This window comes from Aulonocara stuartgranti, assembly GCF_965226115.1.
Source record: "Aulonocara stuartgranti genome assembly, chromosome: 16".
Lineage (NCBI taxonomy): Eukaryota > Metazoa > Chordata > Actinopteri > Cichliformes > Cichlidae > Aulonocara > Aulonocara stuartgranti.
The window spans coordinates 26,977,756-27,002,971 of record NC_138952.1 but is presented as its reverse complement, the minus strand read 5'-3'; the positions used below and the strand labels follow the sequence as shown (position 1 = coordinate 27,002,971).

General features: G+C 42.1%; 1 protein-coding gene and 1 long non-coding RNA gene across 2 annotated transcripts; one reads left to right on the top strand and one right to left on the bottom strand.

Moving 5' to 3' along the window:
* Positions 1-403: 403 nt before the first annotated feature.
* On the top strand, positions 404-22,990 carry f5 (coagulation factor V). Its single transcript, XM_082509320.1, has 25 exons — positions 404-702; positions 948-1,030; positions 1,703-1,825; positions 3,220-3,432; positions 3,524-3,685; positions 7,564-7,785; positions 7,873-8,038; positions 8,153-8,333; positions 8,856-8,952; positions 9,069-9,274; positions 9,872-10,019; positions 10,115-10,327; positions 10,901-12,953; positions 13,061-13,229; positions 14,997-15,233; positions 15,377-15,593; positions 15,680-15,859; positions 16,005-16,121; positions 16,236-16,307; positions 16,984-17,069; positions 21,223-21,378; positions 21,491-21,635; positions 21,824-21,975; positions 22,147-22,329; positions 22,433-22,990. Exons 1-25 carry the CDS (start codon positions 542-544, stop codon positions 22,577-22,579), a joined length of 5,889 nt encoding a protein of 1,962 aa, XP_082365446.1. The 5' UTR covers positions 404-541; the 3' UTR covers positions 22,580-22,990.
* On the bottom strand, positions 17,077-24,984 carry LOC309691599. Its single transcript, XR_014272066.1, has 3 exons — positions 24,739-24,984; positions 23,544-23,691; positions 17,077-17,464 (listed from the first exon to the last, which is right to left on the bottom strand). It is a non-coding gene; the product is annotated as an uncharacterized lncRNA (long non-coding RNA).
* Positions 24,985-25,216: the final 232 nt, after the last annotated feature.

Genomic DNA, 25,216 nt, shown 5'->3' with positions numbered 1-25,216 from the left:
CCGTGTACGTGTGGACGTAGCCTCAATAGATTTTTTTTGTCTTTGTTTTATGTAAATGTGATACTTTAAGTCACATCTTACTTAAAAATAATAATAAACTGGTAAACACTAAGTGAATGTCCAGATATGAGTTTAGGCTACATTTAATAGTATTTCAACTGCGTGAAATTGGGGTAAACCAGAATGACGTGTGGCCACACCTATTACACTTACAGTAATGCTTCCCTGAAATTATGGCATGTTTTTAAGAGTGGTTTTCTGGAACATTCTTAGGCCAGAGAAATTTATGATCAGAATTTCAACACTCATTCCCACCATCAACACCCTTCGGGCATGACTCACAGCAACGCACATATGTTTCCGGTTGCAAAAGGGAAGAAAAATATGCAGAGGCGCAGTTCATTGCCCTGGGACATAATGTTTGAACTAGCAAGTGTGGGTATGTGTACGTGTGTCAGTGGCAGATAAAGGACACAGCAGACTGTCTGTCAGCTCCCACGTTCTTGAGTTGTAGAAGAGAGCACACTCTCTGATCATAAGTATGAGGCTCCGTGTCCGGACTGGAGCTCGCTGGCTCGTACCTGTCCTGGTTCTTCTGACTGCCCACCAGGTCAAAGCAAACCAGCCTCAGCCTAAGGAGAGACATTACTACATTGCTGCTGTGGAGATAGATTGGAAATACTCTGGCAACGACACAGACAGGTAGGACAGCACTTCAAACTTTGATAAAGAGTAACTGGAATGCTTTTTTGTCTTTTGTTTTTTTGCATCTGGTAACTTTATTATTGTATTTTTAAAAATCCGTTTTATTATGAAATCAGTAGTCACACCATGTTAAATCAGTAAATTTCACATCTTAGACTCTATGCACCATTGTGTAAGTATTGTGGGGATTTTCTTATGTGTGCACAATGAGTAATGTTTTGTGTTTTTCCACCCTTCCTTAGGTCTGGACCCACCTATAAGAAAGTGGTCTTTCGGGAATATGAGAAAGGCTTCAGACAGGCTAAGACTCCTCCATCGTGGTTAGGTAAATGCTTCATGCGGTTTACATGAACACACCGTATGTCTGGTTTAAATTTTTAAGTAACACTTGCGCTGTCTGCACATTAACTAACCTGTGAGATAGAGGGGTGTATTTACCAATAACGGTCCCAGAAAGCAGTTACCATGTACATGCATGTATATTAGAGACTTAATGAACCAGTGTTGAGGAGCTTTTAAGGTGCCCTGGTGTCACGCAGTGGGAAAAAAACACAGACAGTCGCTATCAAATGCACTCTTTTTACTTTAGGACACATTAGGTTATTATTATTCATTTAATGTATCACTCCGAGTGCATATTAATGGATAAGCAGCTACCACTTTTGCTAATTTTTCTCTGAAGGAACTGAATTAAAAGGTTGGACTTTCTCCCTTCCACCTCTTATGTGGTGCCAAAGCATATATTCATTTGCAGGATAGTGAAATAACAGTCACAGAATAATTCCTTTCCCAGAAAGCAAGAAAAAAATATAAAGCTGTATTTACAAAGAAGAAGGTTACTTTCATTTTATTGCAAATGTTTACGGTCAAGTTGCTGTGCAAGTCAACAGTTAAAGAGAAAGAGTGATGAGTCAGTCTGTGTTTATCCGAGTGTGTCCCTGTGATGAACTAAAGCCTTTGAAACGACATGATTCCACATAAATAAACTTCTCTGCAGGTCTCCTTGGTCCCACGCTGAGGGCAGAAGAAGGGGAGACGATTGTTGTAACTTTCAGAAACATGGCCACCAGCCCGTATAGCATCAGCCCACACGGTGTGGCTTATGGGAAACAGTCTGAGGGTGAGTGCGTATTAACCCAGCTGCTAACAGATGAATGCAAAAGATGCTGCTATCCTTAAAACAACAGTACCACTACTTCATAACATAGTCTGCCTCATAATGTTACTGTGAGTGCTTGTGATGTCCCTTATTGTAATAATTACACAACATTAGCCAATACAACAAACAAATCTGTTTGACTTCTTCTAAAATATTAACCAGGCAGGCAGATTATCAAAGCAGACAGTTCTGAAGTCCAACAGGAAGAACTGCTAAGCCTTAGGAAATCACTCTCTGAGACTTACGGGAATTAAAGTGAACTTAGGAAATTGAGGCAAAGTGTTCCTTAATTTGCTCTTAATACAAAAGTCAGAGTACACAGGAAACACAAAAATGTAAGAAAACCATGCAGGAGAGTCTCTATTATCTTTGTAAACTGTTTAAAGCTGGTTATAAAAAAAGCTCTAAATCTTCTCAGACTTCCACATACTGCAGACAACGAAAGAGCGAACTAAAGGAGGCAGTTTTATTTAGGGTGTAAAAACTAACATTAAACACAAAACTAAACTAGAAACTGGAAACTACAAACTTCAACTAGAACACAAGAAAACGAACCAGGAACTCGGGAACGGCTAGGAACACGGAGGAAAACACAGTATTGTGAGAGTACAACGCAATAACAAGCAGGGGAAGACTGAGAACTAAAATACACACGTAGGAAACGAGAGGATGGGGGAAAAGGTGGAAACACAGCTGGAACTCATCAGATGTAAAAACTCAAAACACTGAACACAAGACAGGGACTATCAAAATAAAACAGGAAACACACGAGATGCACAGAGGCATGGATTTGATACTGAACAGAGGGAACACGGAGCACCGGGACAGGAGCGACATGAGACACGACTGACTGGGGAACAAGAAAATAAACATGAAGACAGAACAAAATCCACACTAAACGTGAGGGGCACAGGAACAAAACCCAAGAACTACTAGAAAACTTAAGGAGCTAGAAATACAAAACAGAAACCAAAACGCTAACTGTAGTAAATCATGATAACACAAAATATAAAACACCGGTTCACTGACCCAGGACCATGACAGTAACAAAACAGAAACTTTTGAAAGTCTTGTGAACATGACATCAGTGCAACTAAGGAGATTTTCTCTATATATTTTAATTTCATTTTAGTTAGTTTTCCAAGTTTACAAGATCATTTAAATTATTTTGAATTTCTTTTTCAAAAGGTTGGTTTTTATTTTATTTTAGTTAACTAAAATGTTGTTGTTTTTTTCACATCTAGTTTTAGTTTATTTTTTAGTTGTAGTTGCTGCACACCAGTGGCATTTTGTTAATTTTGCCATCATGATATTATTTATCTGTAATTCGGAGTAGTTATCTCCTTTCTTCACAGGAGCCTACTACTTTGACAACACGTCACAAAAAGAGAAAGAGGACGACAAAGTACTTCCAAACAGTGAGCACGTTTACTACTGGGAGGTGACGTCAGATGTTGCTCCTCAGAAAAATGACCCCACCTGTCTTACCTACACCTACATCTCCCATCAAAATGTGGTCAAAGACTACAACTCTGGCCTCATTGGCACTTTGCTCATCTGCAAGCAAGGTAACTATGAAAATGTGTTGGTGCTTTTTGTGTTTTTTTACACTGCTTTTAGAATTTTGAACGCTCTCTTTTTTTCTTTCTCTCTGGGCAGGCAGTCTAGATGAATCAGGGCAGCAGGCTGGCATCCACCACGAGTATGTATTTCTTTTCGGGGTTTTTGATGAGAGCAGGAGCAAATACGAGCCTAGCGGCTATACCTCAGACAACCATGTGAAATATACTATCAATGGATATACAAACGGATCTCTGCCAGGTAAGTCTGTATAACACTCAGTTATTTGTCACTAAGGGATCTAAAAGCTAGCCTTTTTTAATATATGGATTCTACAATAATACAATACAACAATGAAGTATTCAATAGCAAAACAATGAAAACTATATATATATATATATATATATATATATATATATATATATATATATATATATATATATATATATAACCGACTACGGGTTAAGGTCTGCTAGATGATGTTAATGCAGCACTACGGACGATACCTACAACCACGATTACCGACACTAACAAGCTGATCTACAATACGGCAGCAGTGATCAGTGAGATGCTTGGCTACAAGTTGAACAGCCACAAGGGGCAGTACCCTCCATGGAGAAGGAGGCTAGAGGGCAAGATCAAAGTAGCACAGAGGGAGGTTAGCCAACTAACGGAGTTGCAGAAAGGTGCGACAAAGAAGGTGCATAAGAAATACAGCAAGCTGTCCATACCTGAGGCCTTGGAAACTGCCAAGCAAAGACTCATAGCCTTGGCCAGCCGCTTGAGGAGGTACACCAGAGAGATAGAAGGCAGGAGAATAAACCAGCTGTTCTCCACAGAACCAGCAAAGGTGTACTCTCAGTGGCAAGGGAACAATAATAATAATAAAAGAACAGCACCACCAAGGCTGGAGACGGAGCAATACTGGAAGAGCATATGGGAGAAGGACGCAACCCATAACGGCAATGCTCAGTGGCTAGTGGATCTGAGGGCAGACCACAGCGACCTCCCTGAACAGGGTCCAGTAACCATCACAGTGGCAGATATCCAAGAAAGGGTCTCCAGTATGAAGAGTTGGACAGCACCAGGGCCCGACATGGTTCACGCCTACTGGCTAAAGAAGCTGACTGCAAGAATACCAGAGGCGCAAAACCACAGCTACTGGTAGACAGAACAGTCAGCCGAGACTGCAAGACCAGGCTGACCAACCTGTGCACTGCCTGGATTGATTACAAGAAGGCCTATGACTCAATGCCCCACAGCTGGATACTGGAATGCTTAGAATTGTACAAGATCAATGGGACCCTAAGAGCCTTCATCAGGAACTCAATGGGGATGTGGCGTACAACACTAGAGGCCAACTCCAAGCCCATAGCACAAGTCACCATCAAGTGCGGGATCTACCAAGGAGATGCTCTGTCCCCACTGCGGTTCTGCATAGGCCTGAACCCCCTCAGTGAGATCATTAACAAGACTGGCTACGGATACCGACTACGGAACGGAGCAGTTGTCAGCCACCTCCTGTACATGGATGACATCAAGCTGTATGCCAAGAGTGAACGAGACATCGATTCACTGATCCACACTACCAGGCTATACAGCAATGACATTGGAATGTCGTTCGGACTGGAGAAGTGTAGTCGGATGGTAACAAAGAGAGGGAAGGTAGTCAGAACTGAGGGGATTGAACTACCAGAAGGCAACATTGCAGACATAGAGGACAGTTACAAGTACCTGGGGATCCCGCAGGCGAATGGGAACCATGAAGAGGCCGCTAGAAAAGCTGCAACCACCAAGTACCTGCAGAGGGTCAGGCAAGTTCTGAGGAGTCAGCTGAATGGTAAGAACAAGATCCGGGCCATCAACACCTACGCCCTGCCCGTGATCAGGTACCCTGCTGGGGTAATAGGCTGGCCAAAGGAGGAGATAGAAGCCACTGACATAAAGACAAGAAAGCTCCTTACCATGCATGGAGGGTTTCACCCCAAGTCCAGCACCCTGAGGCTGTACGCTAAGCGGAAGGAAGGGGGCCGGGGACTGGTGAGTGTCAGCACCACAGTCCAAGATGAGACAAGGAACATCCAAGAATACATTGGGAAGATGGCCCCAACTGACCGAGTGCTCAGTGAATACCTCAGGCAGCAGAAACCCAAGAAAGAGGAGGGAGACGAGGAACCATCATGGAAGGACAGGCCCCTGCACGGTATGTACCACCGGCAGATAGAGGAGGTGGCTGATATCCAGAAATCCTACCAGTGGCTGGACAAAGCTGGACTGAAAGACAGCACAGAGGCACGAATCATGGCAGCACAAGAACAAGCTCTGAGCACAAGATCCATAGAGGCTGGGGTCTATCACACCAGGCAAGACCCCAGGTACAGGTTGTGTAAAGTTGCCCCTGAGACAATCCAGCACATAACAGCAGGGTGCAAGATGCTAGCAGGCAAGGCATACATGGAACGCCATAACCAAGTGGCCGGCATAGTGTACAGGAACATCTGTGCCGAGTATAATCTGGAAGTCCCGAGGTCAAAATGGGAGACGCCCCCAAGGGTGGTGGAGAATGACCGAGCTAAGATCCTGTGGGACTTCCAGATACAGACGGACAAAATGGTGGTGGCTAACCAACCGGACATAGTGGTGGTAGACAAACAGAAGAAGACGGCCGTAGTGATCGATGTAGCGGTTCCGAATGACAGCAATATCAGGAAGAAGGAACACGAGAAGCTGGAGAAATACCAAGGGCTCAGAGAAGAGCTCGAGAGGATGTGGAGGGTGAAGGTAACGGTGGTCCCCGTGGTAATCGGAGCACTAGGTGCGGTGACTCCCAAGCTAGGTGAGTGGCTCCAGCAGATCCCGGGAATAACATCGGAGATCTCTGTCCAGAAGAGCGCAGTCCTGGGAACAGCTAAGATACTGCGCAGGACCCTCAAGCTCCCAGGACCCGAGCTTGAAGGATAAACCGCCCGCAGGGGCGTGCTGGGTGTGTGTGTTATATATATAAACACCCAGCACGCCCCTGCGGGCGGTTTATCCTTCAAGCTCGGGTCCTCTACCAGAGGCCTGGGAGCTTGAGGGTCCTGCGCAGTATCTTAGCTGTTCCCAGGACTGCGCTCTTCTGGACAGAGATCTCCGATGTTGTTCCCGGGATCTGCTGGAGCCACTCGCCTATCTTGGGAGTCACCGCACCTAGTGCTCCGATTACCACGGGGACCACCGTTACCTTCACCCTCCACATCCTCTCAAGCTCTTCTCTGAGCCCTTGGTATTTCTCCAGCTTCTCGTGTTCCTTCTTCCTGATATTGCTGTCATTCGGAACCGCTACATCGATCACTACGGCCGTCTTCTTCTGTTTGTCTACCACCACTATGTCCGGTTGGTTAGCCACCACCATTTTGTCCGTCTGTATCTGGAAGTCCCACAGGATCTTAGCTCGGTCATTCTCCACCACCCTTGGGGGCATCTCCCAATTTAGTCCATAGCTTTTGTTAATACTATTATATATATATATATATATATATATATATATATATATATATATATATATATATATATATATATATATATATATATATATATATTAACAAAAGCTATGGACTAAATTGTTACGTTAAATACAGACCCCAGAAGCAGCCCAGAATTTCACAGTTGTTTTTTCTGTTCTCCTCTGATGTATACTAAACAATTATTTACACTGGCATCTCTGATTCACATTTCCATGAGATTCATTAATCTTTAGCTACAGTTCACTCCATTTCTCTGACAGCTGGGGTTTATACAGTGAGTTGTACAAAAAGTTTTGACATTGGCACAAAGTTTTTCATTCATTTCATGCTGCTTTTGTTTTTAATGAAATTATTATTGACAGGTTTCTATGATAAACTGAAGAACAATCACAAAGATTTAATCATTCAAAAGCTGCAAGTTGCAAAGTGTACCAAAAGACCTTTGTGCCATTGCCAGAACTTTTGGCCACAACTGTATTTTCAGGAACAGTGACATTGCTGATGGAATTGAGTGGTAAATGCTAGGGTGTGTATGTCGGTGTAAAGGAAAAATATTGACTGTCATGTCAATATTGTCAATATTGACAATGTAAAAACCATAAAGAGACTCAGAGTTTCCTCTTTTCCTTCCAGATGTCAGCATGTGCACCTATGCCCCTGTGAGTGTACATCTGGTGGGTATGAGCTCAGAGCCAGAGGTATTCTCAGTGCATATGAACGGGCAAGTACTGGAACATGCTGGGCATAAAGTGTCATCAGTCGGGCTCATCACTGGTTCCTCCATCACTGCCAGAATGGTGGCTATCCACACAGGACGCTGGCTGCTCTCCTCACACACCATCAAGCACATAGAAGGTAAGTGTTTCTCTACATTAACCAGAGTAGAAAAGTATTCACCTGTGTAGTTAAACTGACAGTAAAAATTCATTCCTATCATTGCAGCTAGCATGCACGCTTTTGTGGATGTGATAAATTGTAAAGGATTTGAAAAACCACAGCGGTGGGTGAGCTATGCAGAACAACGACAAAGCAGGGAGTGGAAATACTACATCGCTGCTGAGGAAATTTTCTGGGACTATGCGCCTACCAAGCAAGACCATATTGATGAGTAAGCAGACTATATTTTAAAACATTTTAGGTATTTTTTTTGTTTATGAAAGATTAAAACTGCAAATGTGCCGACATGAACTGATATAGAAAATTTCTCATTTTTTTTGTGTAGGGACTTCAAGCGCCAGTACCTGAGTCAGTCACCAACACGCATAGGTGGGAAGTACAAGAAGGCAGTGTACACTCAGTACAAAGATGAGACGTTCACTGAAAAATCAGAGAACAAGCAGAGGAAAAATGAGCTGGGTATTTTGGGCCCAGTGATCAGAGCGCAAATCAGAGACATTATCACGGTGAGAGAACATGTATTGAAGCCAAATTATAGTCACTTAGCATATTATGAGTTCAATTATTATTCATATCACTCCACATGATCACACGAGCCACATAACTCAAAACATATTTAGGAAAAAACAGCTTAAAAGTACCATGCTGCAAATGCTTTACTTTCAAAGCAGTCTCACTCTTAGTTCTGGCTGAGGGAACCTGGTTTGGAGGGTCACCAACGTGCACTGACAGGCAATAAAATGACAATTATTTAGGCATCAACAGTCTTCACTAAATGATTTAAAACAGAATATTATTTAACTACGTTCAAAAATTCAAAACCTATCTCTCAAAGACAGGAAATAGATGTACTTTTGAGTTGAAAGTCAACACTTTATCCAGACAGTCAGTGGTATTTCAAATCAATAAACACAGAGCTAAGACAAGTATCTTGTGTGTGTCTCACTAAAGTGGACTGCAGGGATTGTGTAATTATTTCACAGTGATTACAGACTGTTTGTCCTCATGTACCCTTACTGCTGTTACAGATTGTTTTTAAGAACATGGCCTCCAGACCCTACAGTATCTACCCGCATGGACTGACAATAGAGAAGTCCCAAGAAGGAGTCAACTACCCAAAAGGAGGTACTCATTTCTCATCCCATTTAAAGCAAACGTTTTAAGGCTGAACAGCCCACTTTAGTTTGCTTATTTTAAAAGTTGACATATATTTGATGGAGTTTTTGTATTATGGTTTCCAGGAAACCATTCTCATGGTGTCCAGCCAGGTGAGACACACACCTATGTGTGGAAAGTGGTCGAAGAGGATGAGCCTTTGGAGGGAGATTCCAGATGTCTGACACGACTTTATCACAGTGCGGTGAACACACCACGGGACATCGCCTCTGGACTGATTGGACCAATGCTCATCTGCAAGAGTCAGTCCCTCAATGTCAGGAATGTGCAGGTAAGAAAAACAGCTGCTAGACACTGGGCAGCAAAAATAAAAAAATAAATAATAAATGCTGCTTTCAGTGTTATTTGGTTTGTGTCCAGACTCCACACAGAAAGGCCTCAGTCTTCATATTTAAGTGGTATTTTGAATTAAGTTTGGTTTCATATAGTTTTTCAAGTTCACTTATTTAAGTTGAATTCAGTCCAGTTTTATTCATATAGCACCAAATCACAACAACAGTTGTCTCAAGGCGAGTTATATTGTAAGGTAAGAACCTACAGAGAAAGGCCCAACAATCAGATGTCCTCCGAGCAAGCACTTTGGCGCCAGTGCAGAGGAAGAAGAAACCTCCGCCAGAACCAGGCAAAGAGTAAAACTAAACTTAGTTTGTGAGCACACAATCTTGTTCAGTTAGTTATCATTTTTTAGTTTATGTTTAGTTAACAACTATTGAAAAAGATTTTAATGAATGTTGTTTTAATTTGTCGAATAATTTGATGATGACCAAAATACCTGCAAGCCCAAAAACTATAAGACTGAGATGTATTTGCTGTTGATATAGAAGCTGATGGTGTGAAGAGGAGTACATGTCTTTCTTTTTGTCTACAGCTGAAAGCAGACAAAGAGCAGCATGCGATGTTTGCGGTCTTTGATGAGAACAAGAGTTGGTATCTAGAGGATAACATTCGCCAATATTGTAATCAATCTAAAGTCAACAGGGAAGACCCAGAATTTTATAAGTCCAATATCAAGCACAGTGAGTTTTTCCTTGAGCTAATTAAGGTTCATATAACATATTGGCCTTGCATTTACCTGGCTGCAGTCAACTAACTGTCATGAATTACCTTACAGCTGTCAACGGTTACATCTTTAAGGACGACCCACCCTTGGGCTTCTGCAGTGGTGAGGTTGCAACATGGCACGTGTCCAGCATTGGCGCACAGGACTACATCCAGACAGCTACTTTCTACGGCCACACATTTGAGCTGAATGAAAGAACAGAGGACTTCCTAAGCCTCTACCCCATGACTGGAGAGACCATCACTATGAACATGCTCAACACTGGTCAGTAAGGACTGACAGTGCTCATATTATGTCAGATTCTTAACATCCAGATAATTATTTGCCAGGATATTTTTTACCTTCAGAAAGACATTGAAAGTAACACTTTATTGAACTGCATGATATTAAGTGTAGATTCATAGATGCAATAGCTCTGGTGTTAAAATTAAAACCAGTGCAGTTGCACAGAAGTCTATGGAAACAGAACCCTCAGCGCTCTTTTTTGTGCCCTAAATAAATGCTTTTCTGATGAGTTTATGGCCCTAATTGTTACATTACAGATCATAGTTAATATACAAGAAGTTCATTTTGTACAAAGTTGTAAAGGTGAGGATATGCTCACGATTTATCAAAGATAGTGTCCTTTGGTTTCATGTTTAGAGGCACCCCAGGCTGGTGGGTTGATGGTGAGAACAAAAATGTTTCATGACTTCACGAAACTTCATAAGTGTAACGTAACATTTCCCATATCCATCCTATATAGTCCATGTAATTAACCAGTCACTGCCACCATCCGAAACAGATGCACACTCCATAGTTTTATCACTGATGTTTTTTGTGTCTCTTTTAAACCAGGTGTCTGGCTTCTTGCTTCCCTGAATTCCCACGAGACAACTAACGGAATGCGTGTTAAGTTTCGGGATGCTGAGTGCTTCCGTGACTACCAGTATGAGTACGAAGATTCATTGACAAAAAGTGAGTTTACTGTGTGGAAGCCCCCTAGCTTGGAGGAAATCAAAGAAAAAGAAGAGAAAGAGAAGGTAGATCCAGATAAAAACCCATCACTGGAGCCAGATATCTACACACAAATGTTTGCAGAAGAATTGAATCTCAGGTCTCTCAAGAACCAGTCTGCTGACTCAGATATGGAGAACTTGGACCTCTCTTTCCTGGATTACGATGTTGTTGATGTCCTTGAAAAAGATATGAACAGCACCCTTAATTTCACAGAGATAAAGAGTAAACCCGAGACCTCCACTATAAACTCAGATGCATTAACTGAAGTGTGGTTTCTTATTTTGAAAGTCCTGAATATTACAATAGGTAATTTGCAGAAACAAAGCACAAGTGAGAATACAACACATATACTGAACAGCAGTACACCATTGACACAGTCAGTTTTAGAGAGTTCCACTCTGTATCAAACAGAGAACCTAACTGGTTTGAATAGCCACAATGTGTCACAAAAGGATTCCAGTACAACTAGAAATGGCAGTTTGTCATCAGAGACTACCAGACCTAACGTAGCATTGCAAGAGCCGACCAATCTCACTGCAGTACTATCAGGAAATTCAAGTAACAGTTTAGAAAGGGAAAGAATAAATGTAACACTGACCACTGATAACCACACTTCTATTGAAGAGGTTGTACAGGACTCTGAGGAGAAATACACTAGAGGGGATGTGTTCTCTTACTCTGTGCCTCTGTCAAAGCCGAGCATTAACAATTTCAACAGTAGCCTAAACAGCAATTTATCAGCTGACACTCTGCTGGAAAATACAAAACGGGAAGACGAGACTAACACTGCAGTAAAGTATGGCAACACGTCAGCAGAGAGAACAAACCATTCATTGTCAGTTCTAGAGGTAGATGCTGAAGAAGTCAGCAGCAACATTAAAAGGAACAACTTAACCATCTTGGAGTTGACTAAAAGGACAGAAAATAAAACCAGTGACAATAACACTTTTTTGAGCTCAGGAGAGCTAGAGTATGGACTTCAAATTAACCTTGAAGTTGTGACTACTCCAACTAATTCCAGCTATAAAAATGTAACCCAGATTTTGCTTGAGAATGAGCAAAATGTCACAGGGGATGCATCCAGATCAGCTCTATCAGTGATGAGCAGTATGGGGCGTGAGGAGAATATCTCAAGTCTCTTTGACAAGTTGACCAACACATCTTTGGAAAGTCTTTCTAATCAGACTACAGTTTCAGGTAACCAGTCCCTCAGTTCTGAAGAGCTAGGTTTCTCAGAGAGCAGTGAAGAAGTGATCATCTTCCTTAAGGAAAACAATACAGAGGCTATTAAAACCAGTTTGGTCAAAATACAAGGTCACAACTGGACCTACGAAGGAACTTACCAAATGATACCTGAGGAACTTCCAGACCAGTTGAAGAAACACTTTGAGAAGGAAACCCCTCAAACAACACTGCCTCCAAAAAAGAAAGTCAGGGTTGTGAACCGTCGACAGAGACCAGAGAAGGGACATGGCATGAAAACAAGGAAAAGAAAGGAATACAAGCCTCAGGCCCGGAGTGGTTTACCATTCTCTCCTCGTGGATTTAATCCAGGAATGACTCCTCGTGGGTCACGGCCTCACTCACCAAAGCCCGTCTTGACTGAGGACCACGTCATTGACATGCCCGTTGTTATTGGTGTGCCTCGGCCTGATTTCAGCGACTATGAGCTTTATATTCCTGGGGGAGAACCAGATCACCTAGCGCTAGAAGAACAGGATGAATACGAGTACGTGATGTACAAAGACCCTTACAGCATCGCTGATGATATCAAGAACCTTGACCTTGACGAGACCACAAAATATTACTTAAAAATGTCAGGCCCCAATGTCAAGACTTATTTCATTGCTGCAGAGGAGGTCGAATGGGATTATGCAGGGTATGGACACAGGTAAGCTCAGAGTTGTGAAAATTTAAAAGACTAATATAACACCTGAATGCTGATTTACAGGAAATCAAGAACATGTCAGCTAAAGCATCATCCTGTTATTTAAACAGGAGGCAAGAAAAGCATGAACTACTCAGCCAAGAAACTAAGTTCACCAAGGTAGTCTTTCGAGGTTACTTGGATAGTAGCTTCACCACACCCGACATCCGTGGGGAGATAGACGAGCATCTCGGCATCCTGGGGCCAGTCATCAAAGCGGAGGTTGGACAAAGCATCATGGTAAGACTAACCCGACATAAGCCAGCTGCCTTTACTTTCTCAATATTTATATATTCTGTCTAAAGCAACTGTTACACCCCGGCCTAGGCAACCGGGGTGCAACGTAGAAAAACAAAGATAAAGAAAATAAAACCACGAAGGCCCTCCACCAAAATCCCAAAACGGAAATATCCCATGACGAAAGTATTTACAACAGACTATTTATTTATAACAAAACACCAAACTATTTACAACACGGGGGAGATCGCGACCATGACACACTGAAACACAGGGTTTAAATACATAGAAGGGGCAATCAGGGAATGGACCACAGGAGGGAAACACAGCTGGGGCAAATTAGAACTGACGAGACAGGGAAACGTAAACTGAAAACACTAAGATAACAACAGACCTTCAAAGTAAAACAGGAAACACATGACAGTCACGCAAAAACAAAACACTGACAACACCGAAACGTAACACTTCCCCCCACCCAAAAATCAAACATGTAACCCCAAGTGAAATGTTTGATCAAAACAAACGAAGGCTGAAACGAAGGCAGACGAAGCTGATGGAGGCTGGAGCGGTCCCACTGACCCTCCAGCAGACGACGAAGGCTGGAGCGGTCCCTCGGACCCTCCAGCGAAGGCGGATGAAGGCTGGAGCGGTCCCACGGACCCTCCAGCGAAGGCGGATGAAGGCTGGAGCGGTCCCACGGACCCTCCAGCGAAGGCGGATGAGCAGCCCACCAGCTGCACACACGGACACGCAGCCCACCAGCTGCACACACGGACACGCAGCCCACCAGCTGCACACACGGACACGCAGCCCACCAGCTGCACACACGGACACGCAGCCCACCAGCTGCAGAAGGCTGGAGCGGTCCCTCGGATCCTCCAGCGAAGGCGGATGAAGGCTGGAGCGGTCCCTCGGATCCTCCAGCGAAGGCAGATGAAACTGATGGAGGCTGGAGCGGTCCCCCTGACCCTCCAGCAGACGACGAAGGCTGGAGTGGTCCCACGGACCCTCCAACGAAGGCGGATGAAGGCCGGAGCGGTCCCCGGGCCCTCCAGCGAAGACAGACGGAGGCTGAAGCGGTCCCTCCCTCGGACCCTCCAGCAACGGCGAACGGCTGAAGCGGCCCCCGGGCCCTCCGGCGAAGACAGACGGAGGCTGAAGCGGCCCTCGGACCCTCCAGATCCCGGACGAGCCCCCATATGTTACACCCCGGCCTAGGCAACCGGGGTGCAACGCAGAAAAATAAAAAAAAGGAAAATAAAAATAATCCCAAAACGAGATTTAAAGCAAAACACCACATTTATTTACATCACCAAACACCAGACGTCAAACTATTTACAACGGGAGGGAAGATCGCGACCATGACACACTGAAACACAGGGTTTAAATACATAGAAGGGGCAATCAGGGAATGGACCACAGGAGGGAAACACAGCTGGGGCAAATTAGAACTGACGAGACAGGGAAAATGTAAACTGAACACACTAAAATAACAACAAACCTTCAAAGTAAAACAGGAAACACATGACAGTCACGCAAAAACAAAACACTGACAACACCGAAACGTAACACAACCAAGATCCATCTAACCAATTACCTTCACTAAGCTAATAGACTCACTATGTGTCCTTTATCCTGGTTTAAAGGTCAGAGCTCCTAATCTAACTCTCAGCAAGATAATCAAAAAGAGCGTTTTCCAAAAAAAGTTTATTACCCCAACCCTAACACTCCATCTTTCCAAAATGCAGAATGTGTGTCACTGTCTCGTAGGTGGTGTTCAGGAACAATGCCAACCGTCCATATTCAATACACCCCAATGGGGTGTCCTATACCAAGCGGACAGAAGGCCTCTCCTATGAGGATGAATCCCATTACTGGTTCCAATATGACAATGAGGTTAAACCCAATAGCACCTTTACTTATTTGTGGCAAGTCGGGCATACAGTTGGGCCAAAACCAGAAGAGTCTGTCTGCCGAACCTGGGCCTACTATTCAGGCGTAAATCCTGTGAGTATAATAATTAATACTTGTTATAAAAAAGAGAGATGCAGAGAATTTTCTGTGGTTTAAGTTATATCTTCAATAAAACAAAAACAAAGTAATGATTTATTTAAAATAATATTGAACCTCACATGTGCGCTTTCTCTTAGGAAAGGGATATCCACTCAGGCTTGATTGGGCCTTTGCTGGTGTGTCGAGAGGGAACCTTGGACACGAAATTAACAGATAGGAGAGAATTCACACTACTTTTCATGACTTTTGATGAGTCACGGAGCTGGTACTATGAGAAGAACTCTGAGATAATGCAAAGAAAAAGGCGAAGGAGAATCATGGATCACACGTTCAAGGAGAACCTAAAGTTCCATTGTAATGCATTACTTTTAGTGCCTTCTATACCATGCACCTATTAGAGACAAAAACAGAATTATATAAAAATGTCTTGGTTTTTTTAGCAATCAATGGAATTATACACAGCCTGAAGGGCCTGAGGATGTACACCAACCAGCTTGTGACCTGGCATCTCATCAACTTGGGTTCTCCCAATGATTTTCATAGTGTCCACTTTCATGGGCAGACATTTATACACAAGAAGAGCACCAGCTACAGACAGGCTGTCTACCCACTGCTGCCTGGTGAGAATGATATGTAAACTTAGAGTAACACCTTCTTCACCACATTTTAAACATTAGAATTCACAGTCTGCAGGATTTGGATTGTCAGCTGTAGCAGCAGAGAGAAAAGTTTCAAGTGAGTCCGTGTGATGAACTGTGTTCGCAGGGGGTTTTGCTACCCTGGAGATGTATCCATCCAAACCTGGCCTCTGGCAGCTGGAGACAGAAGTTGGCCTTAGCCAACAGAAGGGCATGCAGACACTCTTTTTGGTTCTGGATAATGGTGCAAATATAAAACTATCACTCTGCTGCATTTACAACATGATTTTCTACCCATTTTGACATGTTTTATATGTCTTACATTTTAATACTGAAATATTTCTCGTGTGTCCCCAAGACTGCTATCGTCCACTGGGTCTAGAATCGGGCAGTGTGAAGGATGGAGAGATCACAGCAATCAAAACTAGAGGTAGCTATACTACCTCTTGTCTGCAATAATTTATTTTAGCAACAAATACACTTCGGTACTACTTAACTCACAGTACATCACGAATCACTACTGATCTACTGATGTTGTTGTTACCTGGACTAAAACTAGAAGGGTAATCAAGGTCATTGCCTTTATGTAATGCAGGAAAAGGAGAAGGAAGAGGGAGGTCCTTTTCCATTGGGTGGAGATCAACTAAAACACTAAAAGGGCAGTGATAGCCAAGGAGTACAAAACTCAAGAGTAGCAAATAACATGATTTATTTACAATAAAACAAGCCCAGGGCATTTAAAAATATTAATAAAAACTAAAGCCAAGCTAGAAGTCCAACTTCTACATTATATCTACAGGTGGAACAGTCTTGAACAGATGCTCTAGCACCAACTATCACAGAAATCTTTCTTTTCACCAGTTGTGTCTCCAAATCCACCACCATATCCGACAACTCTATAATTCTCATAAAAAGGACTTTTACTGTGGACTCAATGCACTTCTTATACCACAAGCTGCATTCACCCCTGTCCCGCGTTATTTTCTGCACTTTGACCAATCACACTCTGATGGATACATCGGAGGCAATCGGCAGTTCGGTATCTTGTCAGAGGACCTGGGAAATTATTGCATGGTAAAGGTCTGTAATTTTTTCTGTCTTTTAAGGATACTGGGAGCCCCATCTTGCCAGATTGAACAATCAGGGTAAATACAATGCATGGAGCACAGACAAGAACAACAGCTTTATTCAGGTAATGTGGTGTAGATGTGATAACCTACACTCCCATGCTTACCATGCAAATACAGTTGTTTACATACCAGATGCGATGCAAAAAAAAGACACGAAATTCCACATTTTTCAGATGCAAACTTGTTGTTTAACATATACACACTGAAAGCGTTTGTCCTCACAAAAAATAATTTTCCTCCAACACTGGACTGAAAAAAGTAGCTGGTCCTGATGTTTCTAAACCAGAAAGGGAAGACAGAGAGATTCTGGGTTCATCCACTTCTCACAAGAAGGCAGCAGCAGGGAGAACTCCATGGTTTGAAATCCAGGAATTGAAGCTGTTTTACGACTGCTTGTACATGTTTCAGGATGTGAGCGGGGCAGTTTGAGCTCTTGTTGGCAAAGTTGGGACCACATCTGAAGAGGCAGAGAAATTATGTCTTAGGTAAAATAGTCAGAGGTTGGAAGTAATGAAGTACAAATACTTTGTTACTGTACTTAACTACAATTTTCAGGTATCTGTACTTGAGAATTTCTTTTTCTGACAACTTTTTACTTTTACTCCCTAGATCTTTAAATGACTAGCTGTACTTCCATTTTCAAAACAGCTTAGGTTTGGGATAGGTTACATTAGGTTCAGCTGTGTCATCTGTAGCGTTTATCATCTGGGGTTAAAGTGGAATGGTGTTGTGCACTCCCAACGCCAAGTATAACTACCTTGGCACAACAGTGCTCCTGCTAGCTAAAGGTCCAGCTGCTGTATTTTACAGGGAGAGAAAATTGTGTGACATGAGTTCACTCAGAGATGGAGAAAGATGTAGGAACACAAACAGGAGTGGGTAAGAAAAAGAGAGGTTAGATTTAAAGATAAAGACTGCTCAGTGACGCTTGATAAACTGCAACTTTAAAGCTTGTATTCAATGTCATAATTCTAATCACATATTTGATTTGTATATGGTGTGTTTTGATAAATTATGTATTATCATATTGTGAAATGTCTTGCAAAACAAACAAACCTACACAAACTTTATGTTCTTCAAATGTTGCATGAAAATACTGGGTAAACAGGTTAGTTTTAGTACTGCGGCGAATTCTTTATTAAAACACTGTGTGCGTCTGGTGCATAGTGGCTGTGCTGCTCATGGTCAGTGTTAGGTTACAAGTGCAGCAGAGATGAATTTGCATTTAAGTCAATGATGCTTATATTAATTAACTGAATTCCAGCTTTATACTATCTATTATAAACACCGTATAAAAAGTGTAGTGTCAGTGTAGGGGATAGACATCAGCCAAGATAGCTTGTGAAACTGCTTACATCATGTTCAGTTGTGTGAATCCACAAAGAGCAGCTGGTCAGCTGATTACAGCATGTACACAAAGAAAACCTACTGGAGCTCACGTTAGAAATTAATGTAAGTTGTGATTCTTTTCCCAACGCTTAGACTCTGCACAGATCTTAGAGTTTCCTTGATGTATCCCACTGAATCCGACTGTAACCCTTGACTGCACTCATTCTATTGTTTATCTGTGGAGGCACCCTCGACAATGTAGGCAACAGAAAATAGTGTGTTTGTTTGTTTTTAATTCTCTTTCACTTCATGTGTCCTACATAACATGTTCAAGCTAAGTATATTCATTAGAATTAGCATTTAAAATTAAATTCTCATGTACTAACATTATTTTATTATTATATTAATATAGCACAAGCCTCAGTTACCTTTGGACAAAAATGGTTAGTAGAATCAAAGACCTACAGTTTGTTTTCTTACTTTGAGTGCATATTTTCACTTTTACTTGAGTAAAGAAGTTGCTTCAGTACTTCTACTGGAGTATTTTTAACCCAGCTATCCATACCTCTACTTAAGTAAAGTCTGTACTTTTGGCACCTCTGCTATTATTTAACTATTATCACTGTATACTCGATTTCGGTGCGCTATGAGCGCACCTGTCACCAAATGCAGCAGTTTGATTTGTCACATTTATTGTTCATATGGAAAAAATTTAAAAATCTATCTTTATCTGAAAAATAAATGCTGCAAGTTTCATCAGGCGAAATGACTCAGTTGGTGTGAACAACTGCATTAAGAAAATGTGGGTCTTAAAAATATTTTTACCGCACAAAATATTTGCACAAATTTTACCTGTCCAGTGTGTAGAAGTGTCAAAGGCCAAATACGTGGATCAAAACTCCTTTTTGATCCACTTTGATCTTATGTGGGGCAGACCAGCAAAACTGCCCTTTCTGCCATTGAACAGAAGTTTAACTGCACATTTAATTCCTTATACAGTGGGGCAAAAAAGTATTTAGTCAGCCACCGATTGTGCAAGTTCCCCCACTTAAAATGATGACAGAGGTCAGTAATTTGCACCAGAGGTACACTTCAACTGTGAGAGACAGAATGTGAAAAAAAAATCCATGACTCCACATGGTAGGATTTGTAAAGAATTTATTCGTAAATCAGGGTGGAAAATAAGTATTTGGTCAATAACAAAAATACAACTCAATACTTTGTAACATAACCTTTGTTGGCAATAACAGAGGTCAAACGTTTACTATAGGTCTTTACCAGGTTTGCACACACAGTAGCTGGTATTTTGGCCCATTCCTCCATGCAGATCTTCTCGAGAGCAGTGATGTTTTGGGGCTGTCGCCGAGCAACACGGACTTTCAACTCCCGCCACAGATTTTCTATGGGGTTGAGGTCTGGAGACTGGCTAGGCCACTCCAGGACTTTCAAATGCTTCTTACGGAGCCACTCCTTTGTTGCCCGGGCAGTGTGTTTTGGATCATTGTCATGTTGGAAGACCCAGCCTCGTTTCATCTTCAAAGTTCTCACTGATGGAAGGAGGTTTTGGCTCAAAATCTCACGATACATGGCCCCATTCATTCTGTCCTTAACACGGATCAGTCGTCCTGTCCCCTTGGCAGAAAAACAGCCCCATAGCATGATGTTTCCACCCCCATGCTTCACAGTAGGTATGGTGTTCTTGGGATGCAACTCAGTATTCTTCTTCCTCCAAACACGACGAGTTGAGTTTATACCAAAAAGTTCTACTTTGGTTTCATCTGACCACATGACATTCTCCCAATCCTCTGCTGTATCATCCATGTGCTCTCTGGCAAACTTCAGACGGGCCTGGACATGCACTGGCTTCAGCAGCGGAACACGTCTGGCACTGCGGGATTTGATTCCCTGCCGTTGTAGTGTGTTACTGATGGTGACCTTTGTTACTTTGGTCCCAGCTCTCTGCAGGTCATTCACCAGGTCCCCCCGTGTGGTTCTGGGATCTTTGCTCACCGTTCTCATGATCATTTTGACCCCACGGGATGAGATCTTGCGTGGAGCCCCAGATCGAGGGAGATTATCAGTGGTCTTGTATGTCTTCCATTTTCTGATGATTGCTCCCACAGTTGATTTTTTCACACCAAGCTGCTTGCCTATTGTAGATTCACTCTTCCCAGTCTGGTGCAGGTCTACAATACTTTTCCTGGTGTCCTTCGAAAGCTCTTTGGTCTTGGCCATGGCGGAGTTTGGAGTCTGACTGTTTGAGGCTGTGGACAGGTGTCTTTTATACAGATGATGAGTTCAAACAGGTGCCATTCATACAGGTAACGAGTGGGGGACAGAAAAGCTTCTTACAGAAGACGTTACAGGTCTGTGAGAGCCAGAGATTTTCCTTGTTTGAGGTGACCAAATACTTATTTTCCACCCTGATTTACGAATAAATTCTTTACAAATCCTACCATGTGGATTCATGGATTTATTTTTCACATTCTGTCTCTCACAGTTGAAGTGTACCTCTGGTGCAAATTACTGACCTCTGTCATCATTTTAAGTGGGGGAACTTGCACAATCGGTGGCTGACTAAATACTTTTTTGCCCCACTGTATATCTCATATACAAACTATTTTAACAGAAAGAAATCTGTCATCACAAGTCTTAAATTTTAAAGAGTAAATGTGTAAAATTACAGAAATCTATAACTGAATAACTTTGTTTAAGTAGGGATGACCATGGGGGACATCTTTATCAGCAGGAAAAGCTGTGAAACTTCTGAAAATACAATTAAAAGTCCAAAATTTATTTTCTGAAGACATCCAGTGGGACGGACTGGAGGCTTTAGCGGGCCTTATGTTTGACACTGTGCCTTAATATCTACTTTCCCCTACACAGGTAGACTTCCAGCGGCCAGTTGTGATCAGCCAGGTGGCAACTCAGGGAGCCAAGCAAATGTTCTATTCCCAGTATGTGGTCAAATATTTGATCTCCTACAGCAACGACCGCCGGAAGTGGATCTTTTATAAAGGCGACAGCGAAGGCTTTAGAAAGGTGGGGGGGAAGTTTGATCACTTCCTTTCTTTAATGCAGAGACCTACAAACTGGACAAGCTTGGGAGCAGCTATCTAATTCTCTCACTTTGTGTCTTATCCTCTCTTACCAGGTATTCACTGGTAACCAGGAAGCCTATGGGACAAAGACAAATATTTTCTTCCCTCCCGTGATTGGACGATTCATTAGGCTTCACCCCATTGAATGGTACAACATGGCAACAGTCCGCATGGAGTACTTTGGCTGTGAGCTTGATGGTAAGCCGGTACAGTAACAACGATTTTAGTAAAAAAAAAATTTAAAAAAGGTTTGGACACTGTGCATTTCAAACCCCAGACTAAATGCATAAGACTTTAAACTGGTTGTAAGGGATGCTGTGAAAATTTTAAAAGTGTATGTTATGATCAAGTGAAAGGTCCTGAACATTTCTGATCTCCTGCCTCAGGCTGCTCAGTGCCTCTTGGGATGGAAAGTGAAGCTATAGGGGACATTTACATCACAGCCAGCTCTACAGCCACTAGCTGGTACAATGGACCCTGGAAACCATCACTCGCACGCCTCAACAGACAAGGTGCCGTCAACGCATGGCGGGCTATGGTAAATGTCCTAATATTGCCGTGATAGATAAAACAGAAGTGCATTCAGATTTAATGTGAGCATCGCGTAAAAACCAGTACACCTACAACACTTAAAAACCCTTGAGAATTTGCCAGTTCATTAGCATTCAGATTTTTCCTGATTGCCTCTCTTGTTTCTTCTCCTTCTCAGTATAACAACATGGACCAGTGGCTTCAGGTAGAACTGCCTCAGATTAAAAAGATCACAGGTGTCATAACCCAGGGAGCCAAGTCTCTGGGGAAGGAGATGTATGTCATGTCCTACATTTTGCAGTACAGTGACAATGGGATAGAGTGGAAAGAGTACACGGATAGTGAGGATGAGCCTGCCAGGGTGAGCCGTCCAACATGTTGAGCAAGTAAACTTGTGTTTTCACTGAGTGAAGTAAAGAAGTGATTGTAAACAATTCCTGTCTCTCTGCTCACATCAAATCCAGGTTTTTGTGGGAAATACAAATAACAACGGCCACGCCAGGAACTACATCTACCCTCCCATTTTCTCCCGCTTTATCCGAGTCATCCCCAAAAGCTGGATGACCTCCATCACCATGAGAATTGAGCTACTTGGATGTGACTTTGAGTGATAATAGATAATAGATCATACAGGTCAGCTCAAGCATGCTCATGAATATGCAAATAAATGGACATGAAGCTAAAAAGGTAACATAACATAGAAATACCAAATCACAGCTAACATGAAAAAAACTCACACATGTTTGTTTCAGACTATTTGCCAGATTTGTCTTGTAGCTTGAGTAACTCAGTGAATTGTCACTTGTCACTATGATTTTTTATTTTTTGGAAGTTGCAATCAAAGTAGTAAAAAGTAGTAAAAATGTAATGAGTAAGTCGGATTTGTGTGTTTTATGAAATACTAGTTGTATTTTCAAGTTTATATGCAGTATTTTATCAGGAACAAATATTGATTCATGTAAATATGTAAGCAGAGAATGAATATGTAATTTATTTCTAATAAATACAATATGCATTGTTTTTATTCGGTGTCATGTTCAGTGATGGATGGACGGTTTGCATGACTGAATACGCTGTACAAATGGAGAGCCTTGGTATCCCAAGCATGAGTGTGGGAACGCTGACATCTTCTCATGTCCTGAAGGTCTCACTTTTAACACCTCTGCTGGGGCCAAGCCTTGGTTAGCAGCACAAGAGTCAACAGACACATGCAGCTGCACACACGTTATGTTTATCCATTTGCTGATCATGTTAAACGGGGCACCAGAGGTGTGAACGTCTCAGCATGTTTGGATTACTTTGCTACTGATCTATGGAGGCAAATCAACTCACAGATAGCCTTATTGGACACCTGCGGTCTGCCTGGGAGCAGCTGCTTAACTGTGTGATTTGGAAATAATAATACTGCATGTATGCTACTACCGCACATTCAACTAATGTATATATTATATATATAATGTTCTTCCTCTATTCCCCACCCCCCCCTTTTTGCACAAGTCGAGGAGCGTGTCAGGTTACACTGTGTGTTATACTTGTATAACTATGCATGTGACAAATAAAGAACCTTGAACCTACTAATACTACTACTACTGATGATGATGATGATGATGATGATGATGATGCAGCAATAAGGTCCTGAGTTCAATTCCACCACCCGGCCGGGGTCTTTTTGTGTGGAGTTTGTATGTTCTCCCCGTCTTTGCGTGGGTTCCCTCTGGGTACTCTGGAAATGAAAGCAAAGGCGATATATTGAGAGCGCCCTCCTTAAATTGTACTTGCTGATGTAGATTACAGTTCAGTTCAAAATACAACTGAGGTGAGATTTTGTTTTGGGACTGTTGTATTGCTGAGCAAAGATCAGCCGCAACTGTGAGATTCCACCACCAGATGTCACTGCAGTTTCACGATGGCTGAAAATCAGACCTAGACAAAATAAGAGCCCCGGAGATCATACAGTGCAAAACGAGCTGTCTCGTTGGATTATGGAGGTCCTATCTAGTGATGGGATTTCCGTCTCTTTTTAGAGAACCGGCTCTTTCAGCTCGACTCACTAAAAAGAGTCGGCTCCGAACTGGCTCTTCAGGTTGTTTTGTTGCTTTAATTAATTTATTATTAACAATAATATAAAATTATGCACAAAAGGACACAAGTTTTGAAAATGTCAAAGATAAATTTTACTAAAGAGCAGGGGAAGAGTTGGCTGCCTTTAGAGACCTCTTTGCCCAGAAAAACACAAGCACACATATATATTCAAATAATTTTTTTTAAAAAAGTTCATTTACCTGTTACTACCACACACCAAATCCGGTCGTTGGTACTTGCTGGCTTGTGTAGCCACTAAATAACAAAAGCTCAACACTGCACGTAGCATCCTGGAGCACTTCTGTTGTCTTTTGTACCTGCTATGGAGTTTTTACATGCTTCAGGGTTTGTACGTGTTTTGAAGTTTGTATGTGCTTTGTCTCTAGGGGCCACTGTAAATATACTTTTATTTATTCACTCCACATAAAATGTAATAAATAAATCATATAATACAAAAACCAACTATTCACATTTCAACTTTTAACTATTTAAATTTTCAGCTTTTTCCTTTTAAACAAATTTAAAGTGAAACAACACAAAACACTGCAAACCACAACACAATTAAATATAAATTAAAATATAAAAACAAAAAGAAGATGCATATTCTCTGTCATATGGGCCTGCATGAATAAACTTTCTGAATCCTTTATCATCTGCAACTGAAAATAGTTGTGGATGATTACTATACCTTTCTAATGTGACGTTGTTATCCCTGGCTCTATTTCTCTGTCTCTCCCTCAGCTCTGTTCCTGTGCTACTGCGAGTCCCCCCTCTTCCCAACGCAAAGCACAAGGCTCGCATGCGGAGTGAAGCGGAAAATAGTGCGAGAGAGAGGGTGAGAGAAAGGGGAAAAAAACCATGGCCTGCGATAAGGAGCCGGCTCGCGTCGTTCACTCAAAGACCCGGCTCTAAGAGCTGTTTCGTTCGCGACCGATACATCACTACTCCTATCTGAGTACAGTGCAGATTATGTAACCTGAATAGTGTTCTATCTATAAAACCAGAATAAATTCCCATTTTTTAGAGAAATTATTCAATAACTTGATTTTTTATGGGCTCTGTCAGTGTTTTGTCTCTTTGTGAATAACTCTAGCAGCAAACACGCAGTTTCCCACTGTGTGAATGAAAATCAATCACTCACAGTAAGGCTGAGATGTACCGAGTTA